This window comes from Aotus nancymaae, unplaced genomic scaffold (genome assembly GCF_030222135.1).
Source record: "Aotus nancymaae isolate 86718 unplaced genomic scaffold, 86718_ANA_hifiasm-v0.15.2.pri h1tg000006l, whole genome shotgun sequence".
Classification (NCBI taxonomy): Eukaryota; Metazoa; Chordata; class Mammalia; order Primates; family Aotidae; genus Aotus; species Aotus nancymaae.
Genome location: NW_026988417.1, coordinates 59,765,450 through 59,777,748, shown reverse-complemented (window position 1 = coordinate 59,777,748; position 12,299 = coordinate 59,765,450). Strand labels below are relative to the sequence as shown.

At 30.5% G+C, this 12,299-nt stretch overlaps 1 protein-coding gene across 8 annotated transcripts in view; it reads left to right on the top strand.

Annotated features, from left to right (window-relative positions):
• Window positions 1-12,299, top strand: part of EPHA5 (EPH receptor A5) — a 343,436-nt gene that overhangs the window by 241,604 nt on the left and 89,533 nt on the right. For all 8 annotated transcript variants that reach the window (XM_064367513.1, XM_021666284.2, XM_064367510.1 and 5 more), the window contains 2 exons: window positions 1,608-1,732; window positions 6,729-6,888. In XM_064367513.1, the coding sequence (XP_064223583.1) occupies window positions 1,608-1,732; window positions 6,729-6,888 (285 nt within the window). The remainder of the gene's footprint in view (window positions 1-1,607; window positions 1,733-6,728; window positions 6,889-12,299) is intronic.

Below are 12,299 nucleotides of genomic sequence, written 5' to 3'. Positions count from 1 at the left end.
TCATTCTAAGCCAGTATTTTAAAGTATATTTTTAGCTACTGAACTGAGTTTGCAAAACACTGGTGTTTGTTAACTAAGTGTTTAAAAGTGAAATAGTTTATGCTTAACTTTGATGAATGTAAGTAAATAACAAAGTATTCTACTTTAGGCTGTTTTGTGTCTGTTTTGTGTCTGTTTTATCTACTTTGTATCTGTTTTGGTATTTATTTGTTGTCTTTGCCACAAAAGATTGATTTTTTTTTTTTTAAGAACTGATTAAGTTTTAAAATGAAGCACAAATCCCAAACTAATATTATCCTAGTATGTGCACCTATAATGAGATCAATTTGGTTTTGAATGATATATAATTATATATGTATTTGCCATTCATTCATTCATCCACCATTCATTCAACAAATATTTATTGAATTTCTATGTGCTAAACAATTTTCTCATCTTATAAATACATCAGTGAACCAAACCTAATCAATTCCTGCCTTATGGAGCATACATATTAAACATAATTTATGAAAAGCAAGGTGGTAATACCATCAATTTATTAGGTAAAAACTGACAACCATCTATAAGAAATAGATACATTTTAAAAAAAAAGATTTTACTATAGTAAAGTGAGTAAAGAACTTTGAAGACTTAGTCTTTCTCTGGGTTTTTTACTGTTGTGTAAAGCAATAAATATGTAGTGATAATGGGAAACTGAGCATAATTCATGATTCATAAAGATATTCACTACTTAACAAAATATATTCAAAAATTCACTGTCTTCCTTAATCCTCTGTTGTTTCTATTTCAGTAACGTTACTATTTTTGATAAACACTACAGTGAACTAGGGGACTCATAGCTTACTCTTCTATGCTGCCATGTCTTTTAGACATGTTGTCTATACAAATATCAGCAGATTGATAAAAAAGAACTTTGACTCAAGTATTCAGATGTTTTGTGAACTCAGAATATCCGGACATATCCAAAACAGCAGATACATAATTTCTATTTTCATTAGACAAGTAGAGATTTGATAGGAACTAGAGCAAATTGTGATGATCGCCAGAAGTGATTATGATTTCTAATGAAATATTTGGAAAAAATGAAAATGAAAGAAAATGTTCATTTTATTTGCTATTATTTAAAGTGTACCGTATCTTTGGTGACATGTTTCTTTAGGAACCTGCCCATGTTTAATATATAAATTTATTAATAATTTTAGGATCCATTAATTTCAAAAATAATAAATTATAAAAGAGTTTGTGTTGTGCAAATGTAATATAATCATGTATTAGCATAATGGGATATGTCATACAGAGTTCATACATTTTAGAAATTTAGAGGATGAATAAGGTTATCATAAATAAATAAAATAATTTATGTTTTTAAACTACTTGGAGAAAATGTAGACTACAGTTTTATTATGAAAAAAATCCTAAGGATATTTACCTGATTTATATTTGTAAAAAATCTTCAAAATCTTTAAATCTTATATAAAAAAACTAAAATTTAATTGGATTTTTTTTATAATTCTACGGTCTCAAAATGCCAATATATATAATACACAGAACAGGTTTAATTTTAGGGCCTTATTAATCACACTGCTCTTTATTTAAATATTTTGCAGCTCCCTCTCCAGTTACTAATGTGAAAAAAGGGAAGATTGCAAAAAACAGTATCTCTTTGTCTTGGCAAGAGCCAGATCGCCCCAATGGAATCATCCTGGAGTATGAAATCAAGTATTTTGAAAAGGTAAGACTAACAGAATAAAAAATGTCCTCACTTTCTTTTTTTTTTTTTCATTTTAGCAACTGCAATTATCCAATTTGTAGAAGAGTATGCTGCAATTTTATGTATAAATCAATGACAATTGATTCTTCAGTCATAATTATGGAGGCTAGAAGTGTACAGGGAGCTCTTTTTTTCATTTTCTGCTGCTGCCAAATAGTTTACCCTGCCTAGATACTGCCATATAGTCTAATATCCACTTAACTGAGTTTCACAACATTAAAAGATGAAGTCATAGGACATTTGAAAGTGTTATAAACACTTTTAAGCTGTAGACTTTCAGTAGTGACTGCAGTGTGCTAACAGAGAAATCATGTGAGCTTATGGCCAGTAACTCAACATAACACCTATACTGTTAAGGAGATATGAAAGATGAGACACATATATCACATACAATTTTTCAATATTCTGAGCAAACATCTGGCACTGTAGTGTAAACTTTATGCTTAAATTTCAGGTAAAAAATAAAATATGTATACTTCACATTCCCTATATTTTCTTGACATTCTCTTGTTCTCTGAGTCTCTTATAGTAACTTTTATGCATTTTACCATAATAGTTATTGAGGTCTAAAGGTTGTAATAAACTCTTTTCCTTTTTTCTGAATTCATATCCAAGTGAGCTATTAATGAAGGAGTCATACAGATGAAAACTGAAAAAGCTTATAATTTCTAAAACTAGGCTGGAGTATGTGGCTTAGATATGTAGCCACTATGAGTCTTCCTACAACTTCTGCCCCATTCATCTGTGATTTACAATGTTTATATATTGATTTTATTAGTAGATGAATAGTCAATTATTTTTTAAATAGTCATCTTTCTAGGAATAACTTACTGTTAGTATTACATACTACTATCATATCATTAGGAAACACAAATGTTGACACTTATATTTCAAAAACAGGTAATAAAATACATTATTTGACAACAAAAATAGGTTATCAAATACCAAGAATGCTCTTAGATAATACTGCTGAGACAATGTTATGTTGGGATATGGTTAACACTGTTTATTGTCAACAAAAGTGTAATCGAGTGGAATATAGTGACATTAAAATTTCTCACTGATTACTGTTCCTCTGAGATTAGTAGTGAAAAGTAGCATTGCAAATTCCAGAGGTCTGCAATTTAAACATAGTCTATATACAAAAAAATTTGTAAAATTAAGGTTTATGTTTCTTATTCAAGTTTTTGTAACCTTTGCTATGCTATATTGCTGCAAAGCTATGTAGAGTAATATAAATATGTATTAACTTAACATGATGAATTCTGCTGTGAGCATTGTTTATAAGTTTTCATTGTGATTAAAATTGGTTTTAAAAGAAGATAAAATGCAAAACAGAATTTTAAAACATGCAGACACCAAAACTGTGTGTTTGACTATATACATTTAGATGCAATAAGGGTTAACAGCAGGAAGACTAAAAGTTTAACAAATACTTACATTTTCTTTTATCTCTGAATCAACTAGCTGGACTAATGGCTGACTTTCTTTTTTGTCCTTGAGAGAAACATCCAGTTTTTTCCCCTTATGAATAACCTTTGATTATTTTCATGACCACTTCCCAGCATATCCATTAGTTTCATTACATATGTAATATTCAATAGTAACACAAATTTAACTTTTTTAGAAAAAGTTGCTGCTTCTCTTAGAACAAAGAATTACTCAACAAGTGGTGGGAAGGAATTTCTATTAAATATTACTTCTGCTGAGTTTTACCAATATTGTGATATTATTTTCTTTATAGTTTGATTTCTATTTGAATTACATTTATTTCAGTATGATTTTGTCTTATGTTTAATAGTTCATATTTAATGCTGTACTAATCCATTATGTTATCTACACAACTCAAATTAAGAAAAAATTACTTGGGAAAAAATGTTTCTATACAGATTTTCAATAAATTAATAATAGTTTGTCTATTTACATTCATTAAAAGCAGCAAAACCCTTATATAATATATTGGTGGAAGTGATTAATTTATTTTGGATATCAACATTATACCTATAAAGCTTTTTGAAAAGACTTTTATTTATTAAAAAAGATTATGAGCTTTTATACCATCTATTGAGGTAGGGGTCCTGACAGGTTTTCAGAGTGATTTTGAGCTTTCAGAATGACACCACCATTTTACTAGATGGCTTTTGGCCAGACACAGGTGGCAGAGCTTTCCAGGGCACATGCATTTGCCAGCTGGCATTTCTGCCTCTGATTGCCCTGCTCTAATAGAGGTCATTGGGCTTCTCTGCTCCCACGTGATGATGGGCCCACTGCCATCTCTTAATTAAAGGTAGAGGCAAAGGGAAGCTGCCCCTTGGCAGGGTGTTTGCCAGCTGGCTCCTTCTGCTGAGGCCCTCCCCTCACTGCATGTGAACAGTGTTCACTAAGCAGCTGGGGAATGTAGCTCATTTGCTCAGCTGGGGCACGAAGGCAGAAAAAGGCACTGCCCTGACCAAGGACTTGGCAGCCAGGCAATTTTGGGTGTTGAAGATCTTTACATAAACTTTGTGATATGTAGAAAATTACAATATGAGAGTAATTTAAAGGAATGAAGCAGAATTAAATGTTGGAAGACACTTAGATGATTCACAATGTATATACATTTGTTTTGATCCACTAGATAATATGCTTTGCTGAATTCTCTTTAATAACATACGTATGGCTAACTCAGAGAGAGACACTGTACAATTAAACTCTAGCTAAGGAATAACTGAGACATACATAATGTTAATTGTTAAATCAGACAGAATGTTGTGCAATGTTGTGCAATTGATATTAGATCATACATTATTTCAAGAAGCAGCATTCCACTTTCCTTGTAAATTTTTTCCTTTTGGTAAAAAGTGTCAATTTATAGCATTTTTACAAAATACATTCATTGTGCCTTCAATAGTTAAGATTTACAACTATGTAAGCTTTTAAAAGTTGTTTTGTTTTTTCTACTTTTCAATGGGAGAATTTACTGTCATGCTACAGAGTTAAGAGTAATCAATTCCAAGTAGAACCTATTTTCTAGAGATCGTACTTGGTGGTAAATGTATGATCTCTGTCTCTATCTCCTTTCAACATTCTTGATAAATAATTTTATCTCCATCGTAAGGAAGAAAAAGCAGGTTCAGAGTTGTGTACCCACATTTTCTCATCTACTTAATACTATGGCTGAAATTATAATGATGTCATTGATGTCATCTGTCAAATTTTTTATATTACAAATGCTAAACCTTTATGTAAAATGATAATTATTTAAAGTCCATCACAATTTCACACTTAAATTTTGGCTAGATTTTTTCACCACATTAAATTTTCTTTAAATATCAGCCAACTGACATTTAACTTTTATTTACTGAGAGTTACTACAGCAATCATAGCCAAACTGGAAAGTAGAATATTATTGAGAAATAGTACTTTTCAATAATATGGAGAAATAATATTTTTCAACAATATGATAAATAACAAATAATATTATCAGGTTTATTCTATCAAAAACCTGTGCATTCTCAGAAAAATTAGTAACTCTTATAGTTTATAGAAGCTGTTTACAACTGTTAAAAGGAACACATCAAGAAATTGTTTGCTTTTTACTGCTACGATCCTAGCATACAGAAGGGGTAATAGAGTGGATGATAGAAGAGCGAATTGCCAATGAAGAAATTGACTGGTATTATTAGGTAAAGTTTTATAAGATTTAATTACCTACTTTGAATCTTTTGCTCAACTTTAATAAAATTTTCTAAATACATTAAAGTTTAGATACTTAAATTCATTCGTGGTTAAAAAAATTAAAGATCAATCATTTGCCTAGGATGAGTCAGAAAATGTGGTATTTGGTTTACAAATTACACCATGCCTGTTTAGAAAGAATTTTGAATCTACTTAACTCTAAGATAATTTTATGTATTTAAATATATTACAAGAAAAATGGTAGATTGCTTTAAAAGAAAAATTTTTATAGATTGTATATTTTAGATAGTATTAGTGGTAGTCAACTTTGACATGTCCTATTAGAAAGAGTTACAAATATTTAAAATAATTGTGAAAATTAAAACATCTATTATAGTTTATTAAATGTCTTCACATACATTACCTGTTTCATTTTTACAACATCTCTGTGAGGAGACCCAGGCAAATCTCTACCCCAGTTTTAATGATAAGGAAACTGAAATGAACCTGCTATATTTTAGCTTGCAATTTCAGGATTCATGCTAAAGTTGGTGTGGAAACTTCAGAGAGATAACGAGGAACCTAAACTTTTGTGATCATCAAAATAGAAACAGTTCCTATTTGTTTCGGTACCCAAAACTATCTATCTAGTATTTTTTTTCCTACTCTATCTCCATTAACTACTTACCCACCCAAAAAAGAATATTTTCAAAGAGAAATAAAAATGCCTTATTTGCATTTTTTATTTAATGCTCTCTATTTAGACTTAGTGAATTAAAATTAAATTTCACCAGTGAAGTACTAATTTCTTACCTAAGACCTAAATACAATTAGAAATCAAATTCACTAAAGAGATAAAGTATAAGTCTTATCTCACAGAACGGGAGATATTGTTAACTTTCTATGTGAATAGGCAGGATGTTAGTTATGCTCTAATAAACTTTATCGGAGGGAAAAAAAGCACACAAATAACAATACTAAAATAGAGTCTGTAAAATAATCAATCTCCTCCAACATCGTTTCAAAGTTTTACAAATTTATTACTTTCAAAGGCAAGTATTCTAGATGGGTGGGCTGTATGTCACCCACCACCCTGGGTTCCAGAAAAAACTTCAATATTCTATGTAAATAGCACAACTAGGTTGTGTAAGATTTTTTTCTAACATATTATATTTGTACTAATGAGTCCATTGGTTTCTGATTTATTTTCTGATCTATGGTTCTAAATTTTGCTAACATTAGTAATTGATATGCTGCCTTTTTTTTTTTTTTTTAATTGTATGTGCATGTGCATCCCAAGGACCAAGAGACCAGCTACACAATTATCAAATCTAAAGAGACGACTATTACTGCAGAGGGTTTGAAACCAGCTTCAGTTTATGTCTTCCAAATTCGAGCACGTACAGCAGCAGGCTATGGTGTCTTCAGTCGAAGATTTGAGTTTGAAACCACCCCAGTGTGTAAGTCATTTTAATTACTGTCAACTCATGTCTCGGTAATGGTTACCAGAAAAGAGTCAGTGGATCAATACCCTCCCTGGGCACTCTGTCAGTCTCCCTCTCCCTCCCTCTCTCCCAGGCATGACCCCTTCAGGTAGAAAGCATCTGTCATGCTATTATGGTAGGTCGGCGGGTTAACACGTTGGTCCCCGCTCCTCATTGCATTCAGTCTTCTGGGAGATAGTACATCAGGAGATACTTTAAAAATGTTTAAACTTGCTTTTAGAGACTTTCTTTCCACTGCTGCCATACTTTATTGAATTATTGCCATTTACTTTTTTAGTTCTTTTATTGAACTAGGCTACTAGTCTTAGTCTTTCTATGAAAATTCCACAGGGAGCTTTCTTTAGCATTGAGTTTAGCAAGAAAATGGTGCTCTCAGGAACCAATCTGATCTTATAAAAAAGATTAAGTCTCTGGCACTGTCTTTAAGTGGAAAATCTGGGAGATTTTTTGCAACACCATTTTTGTATCACCTTTTTCCCCTATTAATAGTGTAAAACATTTTCCTTTAATTTCAACAAAATATTTATATTACTTACTTGTCCTAAACATATAGAAGGAAGAATTTGAAGACAGCAATATGTTATTAAAGCTTTTTTGTGAAGAAATACACAGTATTGTGAATGTCAGAAGTGTATATGAGTGTCTGTGTATATGTGTATTTGCTTTAAGCCAAGTTACACAATAATTAATGATTTTAAAATAAAGAAAAAAATTGCATATTTATTTTTTTAAAAATCAACAAAATTATAATTTAGTTATGAATCTATACAAATCAGAAGAGCTATTAAATTAAAATGTGATTGAAACTATATAATATGTCTCTTTTGAAAATTAATATCTACTTCTTTTTAAAGCATTATTTTACTGAATTATTTAAACATTATTTTTATTCCTTAAAAATAGCTTTGTAAGTGTTGTTTCACTGAATTTTATACAGAAGTGTGCTATTGTAAAAAATCATAAATTTGTTCTTTTAAGCAAGGAAAATCTATAACTGAAGTTTAATTGAGGCTACTGAAATTTGAACTTCTAAACCTATTAGAAAATTTTCTTACTAGATTTAAAAGGAACATATTATATTAGTCAGAAAATTTTCATAATATTGGCAATGAATTATTTAATCTTGCACCTTGAAACTGAAATGGATTTAGGAAGAAAGACATGTTATATAAGCTAGTCATCTTAACAAGACTGGATTCTATTTAGATACAATTAGTAATAAATACTGCTTATGTGGTCTACCAACTCTGGGGAACAAGCCACATATGAAATCTCAAAATATACCTGAGTGCTTTGATAACTATGCAAATGAAAAATCCCATTTAAAAAAACTTTAAAATTCTACTCAGTTTTAGGATGTTGGCATGTTCAGCAACTGGTTTTGCTTCAGACTTTTCAATATTCTATCATTTACATATGTGTTAAATAGTAGCTGCCAGGCTTACCAAAACTCAATCAGATGACTTAGAGGACTAATAGTTAATTGCTTCTGGTATACTTTTACAAAGTTTTACCTGAAATAAGCTACTTTGAACATTTCTCCTATATAATTTCTAGAGAAAAGGAAATATCACCCACTAATATTTTTATGACTAGATTTTAATATTATTAATAGCAAATGAAAATATTTTAAGATCATACTGCCTCCTAGCTACTAGAGTAAAATCTTATTTTTACTCATATATGTGTACATATACTTACAAGCTTTTTAAAGAATGAATTTATTATTTGTAGAAAGTATCTATTAGATATTAAGTCCCTTTTGATCTTTATGTATAATATTTTCTGAATTTAATTCAACAAGAATATATTGAACTCTTATAACATATTAGGCTTTGCTAGGTCTTGAGGTAATCAACATGAGTAACACGTGGAAACGTCTCTCTATACAAAAAGTACATACTGTGTTTAATTTTGAAATATGGAGTATTTGTTTTGAAAGGCATTTTAGAATAATAGTTTTGCTTATTATTTAAAATTTTAATTTCTAGCCATCAAAGATTTGTTTGTTTGTTTTTTAACACTAGATGTTATATGTGATTCAAATAATTCTAAGGCATAATCCCTTCTTTCTCAAGGCATATTGTCTAATAAAGAATCAAAGAAGATACACAATGATAATTAAAATAATACTTTTTTTTCAAAACTTTTGTATTATCAAATGAAAAGCCTTTCATTTGTGGTATTTTCTGTAATCATGTTAATTATTTTACTGGGCAATTATTTACTTCATATCATAATTTTGTTCTTTATGTATATTTATTATTTCCCCAACAAGGTCTTCAAATACTTGAATACAGTAATTACGGTAAACATACAATAAATATATTTGTATTTTTCCTCTTTAAACTATCAGTGATTTTTTATTTGGTAAGTGATAGCTAAGAGTTCTGGCTTTACTGAGCCATTCGTACTAAGAAAAATCTATTTTATCAGTCAGGTTTGTAAGAAAAGAAAATTATTTTACAATTTACTTGAGTATGCTTTTTAAAAAGAATTTTCCAATTGCCTGTTCAATTCATAATGATTATACAAATAATGAAATGTTGACACCTTTTTATGATTTGCTTTTTTAATATAATGTATTATTTACTAATTTATATTACATTTCAGTCATTTGTCAACAAAAAGTTAAAATGTTATGACAGCTTTCATTTTTCATTGACATTTTCTTGTAAGTCAAAATATAGCCCTAAAGTGAAATACAAATAGTAATACAAACAGGAATGCAAAAGTATTTTTTTAGAAAAACTATTTAATGTGAAGATTTGGGTAGAAAACCTCCAATTACTCTTTCTCTGCCAAGCTATAGTTTATAAGTTATAACTGTTATCCTCTTCATTTTAATGGTATTATGCTGATTTCTTATATTATCCCTGTTCTCCACAGCAGTGACAGAAAAACACATTAACAAATAAATTACCATTAATAAAACCATTCAGCCAAACTTTTTAGCTCCTTTTCTTGTTTCTTTTAGCATATTTTATCTTGAAGCTTTGAGACTGTCATTGCATCTATCCAACCTCTACATGTTTGAGATTTATGAATCACATTTGTGATTCTTCTAATTTTATAAAATGCATCACTTTCTTTTATCCAACTCTTACCTATTTATCTCAAATCTGTGTAACCTAAATACTGGAAAAATGATATTAGGCTTTTTTTTTCTTTTTTCCCCTAGCCCACCACCCCCTGACAGGCCCTGGTGTATGATGTTCCCCTCCCTGTGTCAATGTGTTCTCATTGTTCAGCACTCACTTATGAGTGAGAACATGCGGCATTTGGTTTTCTATTCTTGTGTCAGTTTGCTGAGAATGATGGCTTACAGCTTCATCCATGTCCCTGCAAAGGACATGAACTCATCCTTTTTTATGGCTGCATAGTACTCCATGGTGTATATGTGCCACATTTTATTGTGTTTTTTATTAAAAGTTGTATTGAGATAACTGTGCATTTACATGCAAGTGTAATAGCAATACAGAGCACTCTTACACACTTTACTTAGTTTTTCTCATGGTAATATTTTACAGAACCATAGTATAATATTACAACCAGAACACTGACATTGATAATGTCAATCCACAGATCTTAATCCTATTTTCTTGTATTCCTTTGTATATGTGTATATGGATATGAATGTATATTAGATTCTATGCAATTTGGTCACTTGCACAGGTTTGTATATCTACAACAGACCTCAAGTTTCTAGACAATGCCAACATCATAAAGATCCCTTGTGTTGACCTTTTATAACCACACCCACTGACTTTAAGAACAAATGTTGTGGCATCACTAAGCCCTGGAAATCATTAATCTGCCATTCATGTATAAGGTTTTCACATTTCAAAAATATTTTGTAAATAGAAACAGGCAGTATGTGACTTTTTAGTTTGGAATTGGCTTTTTTCATTTAGCATAATTCCCTGCAGATTCATCCAGATTGTGGTGTGTATGGAGTTTGTTAATTTTTATTAACTGAATAATATTCCATAATATGTACATGCTAAAATTTGTTTAACCTCTATTAATCTGTTGAAGGATGTCAGAGCTAATTATAGTTTTTTGCTATTACAAATAAAGACACTGTAAACATTTGTATACAGATTTTTGTGTCAACGTAAGTTTTTATTTCTCTAGGATAAATTTCCAAAAGTACAATACTGAATTGTGCAGTAATTGTATATTTTATTTTGTAATAAATTGCCAACATGTTTTCCAAAATGACTGTACTGTTTTCCATTCCCACTTGCAGTGGAAGAATGATCTGGGTTCTTTACATCCTTGTCAGCATTTGGAGTCATCATTGTTTATTTACTTATTTGTTAGTCATTTTGAATAAGTGGCTAGTGATATCTCATTATTTTGAAAATCACTGTTAGCTAATGATGTTCAACATATGCCTACCATAATGTTTTTAATGTTTCCACTGATTCCTATGTACTTATTTATCAAAAATTATGCCTTTGATTAAGTTACTCAGATTAAGAAAGTATATAGATACCTATTGCTGGGAGCGAAAGATCCCAAATTCTCAGTCTCACCTGTAGGCTTATAATCTGGCTCTTATAATTATTTTAACCTTCAATGATGAACTCTTCACATATATAGGTGAGGCAATAAAGTCTAGAGAATATCCACGTAATGTGGGTCTACAACCAGGAGTGTGAGAAGCAACGTGAGGTAAAAAAATGTGACTTCTCAAATATGCTGCCTTAAAATTTCCAGGCATGATGCAAATGTATAATGACTTATTTTTTAAAAAAGAAACATTATTATTTACTGAAGAATATTAATTTTTATAATTGATGACCTCTCACCATAGGGTGTTACATTACTTCAATATTTTCTTTTTAGTGTTCCCATGACATTTCCCAGCTATTTTTCCAAAAGAACATCATTAATCCACTAATTTTTAGCAAACATAAGAAAATGAGAAACATGTTTAACTAAAGATTCATTTTTTTTCTTTCTCTCTCTCTTTTTTTTTTTTTTTTTTTTTGAGACGGAGTTTCGCTCTTGTTGCCCAGGCTGGAGTACAATGGCGCGATCTTGGCTCAGCGCAAACTCCACCTCCTGGGTTCAAGTGATTCTCCTGCCTCAGCCTCCGAAGTGTCTGAGATTACAGGCATGCACCACCATGCCCAGTTAATTTTGTATTTTTAGTAGAGTCAGGGTTTCTCCATGTTCGTCAGGCTCTTCTCGAGCTCCTGACCTCAGGAGATCCACCTGCCTCGGCCTCCCAAAGTATTGGAGGTTCATATTTTGAAGATTAAAATTTTAACAATAGGTTAACATGATTACCATATCTCCTACTTGACCTAAATGTATTTTTCTCACTCCTAGAAAAATCAATAAGCATGAAAGCA